This window comes from Coturnix japonica, chromosome 19 (genome assembly GCF_001577835.2).
Source record: "Coturnix japonica isolate 7356 chromosome 19, Coturnix japonica 2.1, whole genome shotgun sequence".
NCBI classification, from domain to species: Eukaryota; Metazoa; Chordata; class Aves; order Galliformes; family Phasianidae; genus Coturnix; species Coturnix japonica.
Window position 1 is genome coordinate 5,697,071 of NC_029534.1, and position 14,162 is coordinate 5,711,232.

At 44.6% G+C, this 14,162-nt stretch overlaps 1 protein-coding gene across 1 annotated transcript in view; it reads left to right on the top strand.

Annotated features, from left to right (window-relative positions):
* The window catches only part of VPS53 (VPS53 subunit of GARP complex), a 48,206-nt gene that overhangs the window by 5,053 nt on the left and 28,991 nt on the right, over positions 1 to 14,162 (top strand). The window contains exons 5-7 of the mRNA XM_015880699.2: positions 8,909 to 8,995; positions 9,225 to 9,340; positions 10,325 to 10,444. Coding sequence (XP_015736185.1) covers positions 8,909 to 8,995; positions 9,225 to 9,340; positions 10,325 to 10,444 — 323 coding nt within the window. The remainder of the gene's footprint in view (positions 1 to 8,908; positions 8,996 to 9,224; positions 9,341 to 10,324; positions 10,445 to 14,162) is intronic.

Below are 14,162 nucleotides of genomic sequence, written 5' to 3' on the forward strand. Positions count from 1 at the left end.
CTGTCCTGTGTTAGCTGTGCTCTGCCAGCACTGGGTATGTGTGGGGCACCCAGTCTGAGCACACAGGCAGCTACTGTGCTTGCAGAGCACATGCCATGGAAGAGAAGCTGATTCAGGGCACTCAGCCTTGGCTTTTCCATCTCCTGCCAGCTTGTACTGCCAAATGGAGGACTGAGAGCCTCAGGCAGGCTGTTGGTTCAAGTACTATCCAAATCCCTGGGATTATATATAATTTTGATAGTGTATCAGGAAACCAGTGATACCAGGCAGGTCCTTAGAAGACAAACCAAGGCTGTTTAGCCTCTAACAGCTTGTATTCTCTCTGGTTGTCATTTACCAAAGCTGTCAGCAATGTAGCTTTCCTCAGCCTTGCTGAGAGCTGCACCTTCACAGCTGTCCAGGAGAGGGGAGCCCAGCCTTGCTTTTCAGAGCAGAATGGTGTTTTGCTGATAATTGAGTGCTGTCTGAATGCAGAGCTGTCTGAATAGCACTGTGTGCCGTTCTCCCAGTTAGAACAATCTGAATCCATCAGGCCCAGTGGTGAGTACATGGAATGCAGCTGTGGAAATGTGCTCTCCGTGCTCCTTAACCAGAAGGAGACTTCAGGGTTTGCAAGTTCAAAATCAATTGCAGATTGAGCCCCTGCACCACCAGTGTTTGAGTCCCCTGTGCTGGTGGGGTGGCAGTGGGTGACATTTGTGCCCCATCTCTGGGGTGAGACAAGTGAGCAAGTCTGGGAGGTGAATGGTTGGTGTGGGAAGGATGCCAGAGCAGCTTTTTATCATCAATCTTTTAAACAGTTTCCCAAGTAGTCTTCATCACGTGTTCGTATCAAATAGCATTTAGGTGTTGGGAAAAACACCTTCTAAATCCACCAAAAAAAGTCAAATAAATGTGGCCCCAAAGAGTTACTTAAGTGGCTCTAAAGACAGGAATGCTCTCTCGTCTCTGCAGAGCGTTATGTGTCTCGGTTCAAAGCATCTGCCTTTGAAATTTTGCCCTAGAATTTCCTCCGAGTGCAGGAGCCTTAAAATAGTCTGGCTCGTTTGGCTTCCCCTTCCTGGTGAGATATTTCAGTGGAGAAGTCTGCAGACAATACTGTGAACTCCAGAAATTAACTCACTAATAATCCTTCTATGGGAGGAAACAACAGTCGTGGGTGGAACATTCCTCTGCAGGGTGTAACAACGTTTTCCTTGGGAGTCCCAGACTTGGGCTATTTCTGATGCTTTGGGAGAGGCTGGGAATGCAGAAGCTGCCATGGTTCTGCTGTAGCAATCCATGGTTCCAGCTGTGCCTGCAGATTTTGGGAGCCAGCACTATCCTGTTTTCCCTCAGTAAGGTTTTTCTCAGCTCTGCTGCTGAGCTGGAGTCTGAGCTGACCTTGCTGAGAGCCCTGGTTGTTGTGGCATAATTTCCTCTTTGCCCCAGGGTGTAGTATAAAAAGTTCCCATAGCTTTTTCCACTGGATGTGTAATGTGCTCGGTATGTTTTTATTTGTCACTCTTTAGTTGTGTTTATTGCTGAACCTTCTACATCGCCTGGCTGTAATTTTTTTGACAGCTGCTGACATGCCTGTGCTGTTTGTTTGGCTGAAGCTGCTTCACCTATCATGCACTGCCCTTGTAACAAGCAGTCTCTGCATTTGCCATCTAGCTTCATTAACCCTTGGCTGCATCTGCACAGCCAGACACAGGTGCCCGCATCAGCAGAGGTGAGGCAGCTTTCTGTGCAGACCATTTGGGGAAGGAAATGAGAACCCAAGGGGAATTCTGGCATCCCCTCTGCTTTTGTGGCTTTATAGTTTGAATCTTAAAAAAATAATAATAATAATAACAAACCCTTTGGCTCTGGTCCACCTTCCCTTCCTAACTCGTTCACCCAAAATTACTTAATTTGGGTAGGGAAAGACTGTTCTAAAGAAAAGCTTTGCCATTCATAGGATGGTTGCATTGGAAGGAGCCCTCCAAGACCACCTAGTCCAACAAGCTGAGCCCCGCAGGGCCAAGCAGCAGTGACAGCAGCATGTTGCTCATATGCCTCGTAGCACTTTGCATATCCTGGTGCATTGGGATCCTGGCTCGGTCAGTGCTGCACCAAAGTGCTGAAGAGGAAGTGGAAGTGCCCTGGGCTGGGAAAGCCTCGCATGTTTCTCATGGCTGAAGATAGTAGCTGATAGCTCAGATTGCTTTGCTTGGCTCCCACTTCTTTGCTTTGCTTCATGAGAACAGCAAGTTGTGTGTTGTTATTTTTTCTGAACTACAACAGCGCAGAAAAGAGGTGGCAGCTGCTGTGGTTAAAGAATACAAATATATTCTTGCTGCCCAGCCTGAACCCAGCACAGCAGTAGACGGCTTAATTAGTCATCCCATACTTCGGTAACCACTGCTGTCCTCCTTCACTGCATGTAAAAATAAACATGTCTGAGCTCTGCAGCTGTGCTGAGTCCCAGGCAGCCCTGTGTGCTGCAGCCTCCATGGAAGGAGGAGATGCATCTGGCATAGAGAAATGCCCACAGTTATTGGGATTGACAAGGTCATAGATTGGAATGATGTGAAATACTTCTTTTTTGTTTTAATAGCAAGCAGGAAATGTATTGCAGAACCAGTACAGGGAGGAAAGGAGAGATGAAGATGAGCAGCGAGCAGAAAAAGAGGGTGATGTGCAGATGCTGAGGATGGCAGCAGGAGGATGGTGCTCCTCTTCTGGTCATGTCAGCCTGGCTACCCAATTCCTTAGTGACATGGCCACTGGTGGGTGCAGCAGTGAGCAGGCAGAGCTGCCTTTGTGCAGTGCCTGCATTGCATAACCATGCTTAGCAAGCAGCACTGTTGCTTCAGGTCCCTTTCCACCCCCACCTGTTTGTGTTGGAGCTTGGTGATCTTCGTGGTCTTTCGCAGCCTTAGTGGCTCTTTGAATGTATTCTGAAACACAAATGGTCAAGTGATAGTTTTCATTGTGTGTTTTGAGGTAATGGATGGATGAGGGTTAAATTGCTGTGTCATTTTTATATATTAAAAAGGAAGAGTCATGCCACAGGTTCTGTAAGATTCCAGCCAGGCAACTGAAGTCTCGATGTTCTTTCATAACCAGTGAATAATCACCAGAAATTGAGCTGCCAAAATGAATAAAAAGTGAGAATCATTTACAGCCATTTCCCTAGTGAGTTGTGACAGTTGGGCAATGTCCTTCCCCTTGAAGAGGCGTGGAGCTTTTTCTAGCCCAGAACATGTTTACTGAAAAGGATTTCAGGTGGATGGCATGCCAAGAAGAAATAGTGCTGTTTATTATCCTTCTGGCTCCTGGCCATTAAAACTGGCATCTGCAACTGCCCAGAGAGGTCGGGCAGAACTTCTGCCATCTGCCATAACACTTGGTTTGAGGCAGGTCTGTGCATGACCTTGCCTTGTGCTCCTGTGTCAGGAGGTGGTGGATACCTGTGTCACTGCCCTGCCACCCTGGGCTGGGCATCAGGTTGTGTTTTGTGCAGGCAAAAGGCATTTTGTTTGTGACGGTGCAAGCTGCAAAGTGAGGCTGGGCTGTGCCAGCAAAGCGAGAAGCCCAGTCTGGAAATAGCAGTCCTGACAACAGGCAGGAGATTGTGTTACTGTGGATCTTATTAATTTTCATCTTTCCCCCTTTCTTTTCTTTCCTTTTTTTTTTTTTTTTTTTTTTTTTTTTTTTTTTTTTTTTTTTTTTTTTTTTTTTTTTGTTTTTTTTTTTGTTCTATTTTTGATGTCTGTTTAGGAGTTGAGCACTATGTGAGATATCACCTCTTGCTTCACATCTCATGTCTACCAGCGTTTGTGCAGCTGTTCTGAGCACAGGTTTTGATTTCTAAGCATGATTCAGGGGTTAAGTGAAGGGACAAAAGCAGCAATTTTAAGCTTGGTGCAGTCTTGGACATAATCTGTTGATTTGAAGCATCCTTAGTGCAGCCTCAGTGGTTAGAACTAGAACTGATGACAGAAAATTGTATTCTTTAGCAGGGACTGTGGTAGTTACATGGTATTTGATGGAGTCCTAGGGTTGAGATTTGCTAAAATCAAAGCCAGGGGCGCTGAGCCCATCAGGTTTGTCTGCCCAGTGAAGGATCTGGCTGGCTGTGTGCTGTCAGAGGGCGCCCATAGACCAGCCCCACTGCTTGAGTGCTGCAGCTAGAGCTGCAATGGTTTATTCGTGGCTGTGAAACTTAAAGTCTTCTCTAAAATGAAATGAGGATGAGAATAAAAAATGTATTTCCGCCCTTTCTCCGTCTGGAGGGATTCTTTGTATGAGATTTCAGTGGCAGAAATTAGGAGTCTGGTCACAGTAAGCACGAGTTGCTTTGAAATCTCTGCAGCTGAGGCTCTTTTGAGAGTTGGGGATGGGAACTTATTTTCAGTCATGGTCCATAGACGTTCATTGATCAGGGCTGTAAGCGTGGCAGCAAATGAAAGGAGCGTTAATACACTGTGTTCAGGAGTGGGGACCAATCCAAGAGCATTAAATTCTCAGCATCCTGACCACAGCCCGATTTGTAACATTAAAAATACATTTGAATGCTGTGAATTTGGCAGATGTGTCAAGTGTCTATAAAGTACTTAGCAGAGGGCAGCTTTCTGATGTGAGTAATGACATCCAATTGAAATATATATTGGCCAGAATCAAATAAAAGGAGCGTGTTTCTAGAACACCGCCAGTGAGCATATGGAAGCTGTCAAGGTATTTTAACCATTACTGGGACAGAACAAAGCTGACTCAGTACTAAAGCTCAGAGTTCCCTAAGCAAGCAAACTGCCTTGGAAAATGTGCTCCTTCCCCAAATGAATGACATCTGGTAATAACACTCTCCTTTAATTGCTCTGTTGACTTGCTCCAGTGTAGGGACACGCAGTGCATGGCTGGGAGGGATGGGACAGCACCGTGGCAGATGGTGAAGCTGTACCTTGGGTGGAGTAGGGGATCATAGAATCATAAAGATTGGAAGAGACCTCCAAGATCATCAAGTCCAACCATCACCCCATCACACCCAATAAACGTGTCCTCAAGTGCTGCATCTACATGGTGTGACCTGGGCCGTATCTGCTGCCCCACTGTGATGACAGCCACCATGGTTGTGTCCCCCTGCAGAGCTGTGGGGATTTGCAGGCTGTCACTCAGGCTTTGTTTTTTGGCTTTACCATTGTTGTTATGGCTGTAAATCCGTGCAAGGTTAACTTTCAAAGGAGCTTCACTTTGAAATACCGAATTAAAGTTCATGTTGGTGGTGCACTGTTAGACTCAGTCTCTTCCCACCTCTCATTCAGGTTATTTAATTTCCCCATTTTGCTGGTTGGGAGATCAAACTGAAAGATGCTACAAGAGATGATGCCCTCAGAACTGCCCGGGTCAGTGCCAGCGAGGATGTTTTGTAGGCAATTTTTTCTTAGTGATTCATGCTGTACCTTTACTCCCCTATTGTTTTGTAGTGTGTTTGATGGGCTCGCTCCTGTTGCATGTCAAGGTGAAGAGGTTTAAAGAGCTGTGGCTGCTTGGTTTGCTGTGTTTTTGCCCTCTTGCTTTACAGAATGTGATGACTTGTGGAGCTCACTGTCTGTCTGCCTTACCTGGGCTCTATGCAGTTGTGCTTTCCAGGTGCTATGTGAATTTCTCAGCATTCTGCACCTCATCCCTGCTGTTAACCCAGGAGCAGAGGAGCTTTGTTTCATTAACACGGAGTGGCTGAGAAACAGGACCGGGTAAAAGTGCGTCATGTTAAATGGAAAGATCCTCTTCCTCACTTCAAGAACTGGTAGAAGAAAGCCAGAGCTGGAGAAAAGCAGAATGCCTGAAGCGTGTTACTTTGCCTTGCATGCTCTCCCTGCAGACTATTGCTGCGTTGCTGACCTCTTTCCTGGATGTACCACTGCTGGATGCCCTGGGATGAGCAGCTGTGGCCTCTCTGAGCAGTGGGTTCCTGTCAGGGCTGTCCTCAGCTGCTGCTGAGTGCTCGGGGAGCGCAGGGGTTGCATCAGGTTTCATAAATAATGCCGATGGGTTAATTGTAGCTTGCAGGCTCAGTTGCTGATTAGAGTCATATGATGTTGTTCCAGTACATTGCAACCCTCATTTCAACATCCTCATTTCATATAACCATGGGTGATGACGTATCTGTGTATCTCTTCCCTTATTAGTAGTCTTCAGTCCTCGAGATGCTTTAGGAGAGAAAGAGCAATAACTTCTGTAAGTCAGCTGGGAGTGCCATCAATTTGCACATAGGGTGAGGAGACAAATTGGTGCGGCACAGCGTCAAGCCACTGCGTAAGGCTGGTTGCTGCTCTTGATCATGTAAACCAGTTCTGTCCTTGAGAGCAATTCCTATTCTCTTGGTATTATTCTGCATTTAGAATTTCTGTCCAAAAACAAAAGTGGTAACAAAATGCTTGTAAAGTTTGTGATTTGCTGCCTCTACAGGAGCAGAGCGTGGCTTTACTGGAAGGGAAATGCATTCCCCTATATACTATATGCCAAAGTATAAAGTGTAGTCTTTAACACATCTGCAGTTTCCCATGTCCCATTTTTATAGCCAAGAAAACAATAATTTATATAAAATGAAAGAAATTTCTTTATTACACCTTAAAGAATTAGACCTGCTTTCCTTCCTTAGATTGTCAATTCCTTCTCCCTGAGTAAGGAGCACCACTGATCAAATAGGAGTTGGTTTTGCTCTTCTCTGCTTTTGTACTCAGCAGAGCATTGGAGTGATTTGGTGTAATTTATTTCCTTCCCACACATGCAGTCTTTTACTCTCAGATGCTGCAGTTGAAATGTTGCAGCCAACGTTTTTCATTGGTTTCCTGAAAGAAGAAACATTACGAAGTTTAATTAGGCTCTGCAAGCTGAGTAACGCTTGCAGTTCATTCTCAGCTTCCCCTCAGATCTGTCTTGACAGTGCCCTTCTGATTAAGAGAAAGGGATTTACGTATGGTGTCACCTTGGGCAGATCTTCTGGATGCTTCAAGACAAATATTTTCATCTTTATTATATAAGCTGTATTAAAAAAAACACCTGTGAGCACATTGATGAATTAGTTTCTTCTACCTTGAATAAGGAACATGCAGCTCATTCAGGGGAGCAGCCCCTTGAACTAGTTGCAGCTTTATGTCTCGATGGCTGGACAAGTTTTTGGAAGCAAGTTTTCAAGAAATGAAATGGGTGTTTATGAGCAGTTCTGCTTTACTCAAGCCTGCTTAGTTCTCTGCTGGGTTCTGTGTGTGGTTTTAGTTTTTCTTAGCAGCTATAGGAATGCATGTCCTCCCTTGAGAGATGCATGCACAGCATGGATCTGTCTCTCCCCATGTTCTGGTCCTGCTGTTTGCTCAGTGGCAGGAAGCCTCAGGGCATGTCATCTCCTTTGTGTTTATCCAGAGACTGTGAGGAGGTAAAAGCAACGAATGTCAGGACCAGGTGATGACACTTGTTTGCCTTCTCTTTTCAATGTACAAGAACAAAACCCTGTTTATTTTGCCCAGTGCAATGTGCTTGTTTCCTCTGGAGCGCAGAAGGACCACATGCCTCAGGTACAGAGCTGATATCTTAAAGCAGACCCTGGGAAAAGCAGTGCTGAGTGCTCAGTGGCCCACACAGGCATGTGCTGCAGCTGGGGGCTGGGACCAAGCACAGAGGCTGCAGTTAAATATGTTGAAAGGAGCATTCTTTGGTTTGTGTTTAGTCCACGTGCCTTCAAATGGGATAGCAAACCTTATTCCAAGAGGGGGCCAGGCTGGAGCCAAATGAGAGGGTGGTGGTGTTCATTTCTAATGGAGCTGTCCCTGTAGCGTGGTGGAGTGCTCATTTCACTTATTGAACATGCCATGTGATATCTTGGGACACTAACGGATAAAGTGTTAACTTTCACATGATTCAAAAGATATTTCAGAGGAGACTTCTCCTCTGGAAAATGAATTATCAAGTGTTTCCAGCTTTTAGACTTTTTATTGTAATGCAGCTTCATTCCAACAAAACCTCCTGGCAGATAGTTTGCTTATGCGTTTTTAAAGGAAAGTGTGCTGTGTTTCTTTGCTGGAGGAGCCTGCAGCTAGCACCATAACCTTGGTCATGGAGCTGGATGGAAAAGGAGGGACAGAAGCCTTCCTTACAGCAGGAAACAGTGGAGCTGGAGCTGGAAACATTACCAGACCAGGAAAGCAAAATGGGATGAGTTACTGCAGAAGGCAGATTGTGAACATCTGATTTTTGGATGTGTGGCTCCACTTACTGAGTCCACATGGATCTTTGTGGTCTGGATGAGGGCAGATGCACCATGGCTGCGTGAGGGGGACCAGAAGCTTGCAGGAAAATAGCACAGAAATCCAGACCAACTCTTTTCCACACTGGACCTCTGTAGGTACTGCAAAACCGTCCTGAAAAGCCTTTGCTTGCATGCATGGAATCAACAGAATAGGTGTTGGTCTTCCAGCAGGATGATGTCCTGCTAACAGTACTCTGTGCTCTGTATGCTGTGTATTTTTGATTGAGAATTGATTGAGCGTAGAGCTTTTGTTTGGAGGTTTCGTTTCCTTGCTCTAAATGCGTATTGATCAGGAGTGAGCTCTGCTTATTTTTCCGCTCTTAGCGAGTGGACATACACTGCAGTAACCTTAACCCTAATGGATTGTATCACCAAGGTGCTCCCATGGAGTATCTCAATCAGATTTTACAGAGCATTATTGTGAAGTGGATACGGAAGCACCAGTCCACTCAGGCTGTAATCCCACCCTACACATGGTTGTAGGTTGGCTTTTCTTGCGCTGATGATCTTTTCTTTGTAACAAAACAGCTCCCCTCACTGACCCAGCCCAGGCTGCTGTGAGGAGCAGCTGTACATTCTAAAGGTGTAAACTATTTGTGAGCTTTCTTTCTACTCTGACCTTGTTTCTTTTTTCAGGCCCTGGAAGAAGCCCAGAAAGCCATTCAGCAACTCTTTGGTAAAATTAAGGATATTAAAGACAAGGCTGAAAAATCAGAACAAATGGTGAGTAACAGTTTAGCCTTTAAAAGGGATAGGACACTGATTTTTTTTGCTTCAGTCATTGTTAAGAAGGGAATGTTTTTGTCTTTGGTATTGAACCTGTACATTTGTTCTCATGTTAACTTGACTGTAGAGCTAAACTGGAGTTCCTAAGTGAAGAGAGAGCCCTGCTTAGCTCCCTACAGTTTTAGTGCTTGATATTTAGCCAGATTCCTGTTCTTTCATTCACTAGGTTAAAGAAATCACACGGGATATCAAGCAGCTGGATCACGCCAAGCGCCATCTGACCACCTCCATCACCACCCTCAACCACCTGCACATGCTGGCAGGGGGAGTGGACTCACTGGAGTAAGCACATGAATTTTAGTGGCACTTTGACCCCACTGAGTTCTTGATTTCAGAGCAGGCCTATAACAGCTGCTTGTATCTCTGGAGGGAAGTTTATTTAATAGATTGGGAATGAGAGTCTGGCTTCATGAAAGTGTAAGGCAGTCTGTTGAGTTAGGTGTCATCACCAAGGATGTGCTTTGGGTGATTTTTAGCAGTCTTAAACTACAGTGGGATCTCTGTTTCTGAGAGGTCTGCTCTAGTTCTGAAAATGAGTTCAGAGAAGCCTTGCAGCTTGTGCTGTGTACAAAGTGGGATTGGATGTTTCTAATAATCCTTCGTGGTTGTCTTTTTTATTTTTTTAATGTGCTTGAGGAACGCACGGGCTGAGGAAGTTCAGCTTTTACATGTTGCATCTGTGGAGCTGCAGAACCCAAGCACAGCCTGTTCTTGGATTGTAGCAAACTCTGCACGAACGCTGGGCTGTCAAGTGGTCAGGATTAAATTTTACTTGGGCTGCTGTCTCGGATGGAATGATCCTAAAGGTTGAAATAAAAATCAAGTTTGTTCTTCTATCAGTTCCCTGTGAAAATTATTAGCAGAAAAGACAGTGCTAATGGCTTTTCAGTGTAGAAGTTCTCCCTGTGAAGCTTTAAGTCATGCTTTGTGTGCCATGATGAACGGCGTAACTCAGGTCATTACAGTGAAATAGCACTTACTGCTTCCAGACCCATACTGGGAAGCGGATGCATTTGGTAGTTTACACGTTCTTTGCCAAGTGTTGGTTTGGACATTTATGTTTTCTGAAGCATTGTTAGATGTGTGCTGGATTGGTTTATTTTAGCATCAGTTAAGTGAAGTTTTAATGCTGTATTGGAATGTTAATGAAGAGTTGTGTATTTTAGAAAACTGTCAGTGGAGGCTGTATGGATGAAGTAACTTGGGGAATTACCACCCAAGATTTTTATCAAATCCCCCTTTGTAAACCTTTAATTTCCTCTGCAGGGCTATGACCAGGAGGAGACAATACGGGGAAGTTGCCAACCTTCTACAAGGCGTCGTGAATGTGTTGGAGCACTTCAACAAATACATGGGGATTCCACAGATTCGACAGCTTTCTGAGAGGTAAAACAATCAAGCACCGAGTGTGGTGCTGGCAAGTTAGACAACACACTAGGCAGAAGCACTTCCTAAGGGTGGTGGCCCTTTGAACCTGTGGTTGTGGTAAACCCTGAGGTGAAGCTTTCTTTGATTCCTTACCCTGAGGGGTGCAGTTGGTTACAGGGTGAGTTGTACTGCAGATCCAGCAGCAAGTGCCCACCGCTCTCAGCAGTGGCATGTGGCAGCTCAGTGTGACAAAGCCACCAGCGTTCTTGGGCCTTGGTTTTGATCTGTGACTTTGCATTTGGGTTTCTCAGGAACAGGGCCCTCCCTCTTCTAGGTCAATGTGTCTGTCCCAGCCCAAACCTACTCTTCCTGCTTTACAGCAGGCTTCACTTTGCTTGCACCACATCCCTGACGTTTACTTAACAGCCTGTCATAGTGCTGAGCACAGCTCAGAGGTAAAAACCACTTATTAACATTAGGGATGAGCCTTCTTAATAATGCAATCATATCTGATAGCAGTTCTTTTCAGCTTGCAAATTGCACATCTGTCACCATTATGCTGTTGATACGTGAGGTTACTTTGCTCATTACAGAGGTGGCTGGAGGAGTCTTCCAGGCACTAATTAATAAAGTGGTGACTCCCTTTGCTAAGATGGCAGCTGCACTGCGTAGTGATAAAAACAGTGTTTGAGTGATAGCTCTGTAATAATTCTATGTCAGTCTGCTGGACTTCCTTTGCGTTATGGATACCTCTTCCAGAAAGCCCAGATGGAATCCATGACACTGAGCAAAATAAAGATCCACCCTAAATCGAGAGGGAGAGGTGGAGCCTTGTTTTAGCAAATTAAGCATTTGCTTAAATGAGCATCAAAGAGAGATAAATTCAAAAGAGCAATGACATTTGTTTAGGTTGTTGTCTGTTCTGACCTCATGCTCAGGAAGATAACTCGATTAATTTTCTTCCAGATTGGTAGTGACAGAAAGCTGCTGTCATTGGCCATGGCAAGGCCACAGATAATTGAAGCCTCAGTGCAGAATTCTGGCTGGCTTTTCCTTTCTAATGGACAATTATTTAATGCTTTCATAGTTGCTGATAATTAAAGAGGTGTCGAGTCGTGCCAGAGAGACTGGCAGTGGCATGGAGGAGAACTTCTTTTCTTTTTGTCTCTTTTCAAGCTGTGGATCTGAAGAGCTCATGGAAGTCCATTCTCCTATTTTTAGTGCTGCCTCTGCAGGGCTTTCCTTCCAGTGTTTACACAGCACGGGTTGCACCATCTGGTAGTGATAGAAGACACTGCTGGTGGGGTGAGGAGGGCTGCACTGGTGGTGCTGGGAGCTCTGCACTGCTGACACCCAGGGCATGTTCCTGCAGGGAGGTCTGCCTGAGGCCGTGCCTGGTTGCAGCTTGTCTCCATGTGGAAGTAGGAGGGCCCAGCTTGGAGCTGACTTTCTTCTCTCTTTGCTTGGAAACACTTTCCTGATTCATGAAACATCAAAGGAAGTTTACCGGGCTTCTCTCAGTGCTATTTTCAGGTTGAAATTGCTGGGGTTTGGTATCTCCTGGCGTTGGTTTAATAGTGCAACTGAAGGCTCTTGTGAAGGCAAAAGTGCATGAGAAGGTTTTGGCACAGACAGTAACCAAAGTCTATTATATACAGTAAATCTATTATATGCATTGCTGAATGAGCAGATTCTCTCTTTATTAAAGAGCCTCTCTTCCTTGGTGTGGATGGAGCAAAGCCAAATATAAATAGGAGGCCATGGGAAGAAGTGCCTGCTTGCTGTTGTTGGATGGGAGCTTTCTCATGAGGTGCTCAGTTCAATTGAAGTTCCTGCTCCTGGATTTTGTAAAACTAATGATTAGTTTTCAGGGTTGCTTTCCACCTGCTCTGTCCCCTTGAAAACAATCAAAAATCCCATTGTAAGTATTCATTGGAAACCTGGCTCAGTTGGGTTCTTGCGGAGGTCCTGTTGGGTATTCATGTAGAAAATGACACAGTTCACATCCGAAAGTGAATATTTTCTTAATGATATTCCTAAAACAACTTCAGATTTGGTGTAATGGAAGTTGTTTGTCACAGAAGAAAGTGATATTTGGTTCTCAGTTCCCTTCTGTTTTCCCTCTGTAGAGGGAACATACAATTAGTGGTCACCAACCCACCCATGCACATTGCTGAAGCCTGGCAGAGAGTGGAGAAAAGCTTGGAAAGTATTTCCAATAAAGATGATGCTAAGTTTGCCCCAGCAAAATGGGCTCGCTCAGCCCCTTTGCATCCCAGCAAGCTGCCAGGCATGGTTTAAGATTTCTGGTAGCTTTGGCTGAAGTACTTGTGGTTTCTAATAATTTATGTCATTTGAGATTTAAGTGTGAGGGGTTTTTTGTTGTTGTTTTTTTGTGGGAGCTTTTTTTTTTTAATTTGATATTATTATTTTTGTGGTAGAGAAGCAGAACAAAAGCCACTAATAGTAAAACAAAAGGCAGGAAAACCAAAATGTCAACCCTCACATCACCAAATGCTTCAGGGGGGGAGGTTGGCTGCATGTACCTAAAGCTCTGGCTGCTTTGATTTCCCTGCCCTATCCTTATTGTGCAAAGCATGCAAAAATATACTGAAACTTATTTTGCCGTTTTGCCATCAAGAGATTATTTTTAAGCTCAAAAGCCTTAAGCTTTAAGGTTTAAAAAAGATATTTCTCTTAGCGTCCCAGCTCAGCAAGGCATTCGTGCAAGTTTCTTAATTGAAGAATATGAGAATCCCCATTAAGAATACCCTTAAGTACTTTCCTGAATCAAAGCCTAAAATAACAAAGCCTGTGGACAGGGCTTTTAACTGCCTGACCGTGCCTCTTTTGGGTTTGTTGAGTCTTCAGGAATCTGGCTGCTCTGCTGTTCAGCACTTGCACTGCAGCTGCTGCCTGATGGGGAGTTCCACAGCTAACGGCTTCAGTTGTTTATACAAACTCATTCATTCCTGTGATATTCAAGACTTCTTGTTTCTTCATTGAAAAGATGCACTTTTTCAGTCCGTGTTCAGCATTTGTTTTGCTTTGTTTTGGAGGAGGATGAGAGGGCTTTGTTCTGTGATGCTTTCTTACATTAATTGCTGGGGTTTACTTGTACGGTCTAAGCAGGATTACGGCTGTAGTTGTTGCTGCTGGGCTGAGTTCTCCTTGTTTCAATTTCTTGCTCCTTCTGTTTCAGCATTTAGTAAATCTCTTTTGTTTTGCTGCTGTGAAGTTGTTAGCTGTGGATCTCTACCTGGAAGGATATTTGGGTTTCTAAACATTCCTGTGAAGCAGGGAGCTTAAATGAGATTTGTGTCTGACATCACAGGCATTTTCAAGCAGAACCTCCATAGAGAAATCCCAGATAAGACAGGTCGTACATACAGCTGAATGACTTGTAAAGTCATATTTCAGCCATAGCTTTGGAAGGACTAGAACTTTCTGTATTTGGCAGCATTCAATTAGCCAGGCCTTTCTCCAGCATTGTCAGCTCAGCTCATGGTGTTTCACTGCAGAGGAACCTGAAAGGGGCAGATTAAACAAACAGGTCATTCCTTGTTGATGTTGAGGATTCATAAACAAAAAAGAAAGCAAACAACAAATTCTTCCCACAGTCTGAATAAATGCCTTCACAGAAGCCATCCTTTGAAACATATCAGTCTCAATGGAAAAATCTGCTGTTTCGAGTAATCAGTTCAGTCCTTCAAGTGTTTCCAGCATTATAAAAAGC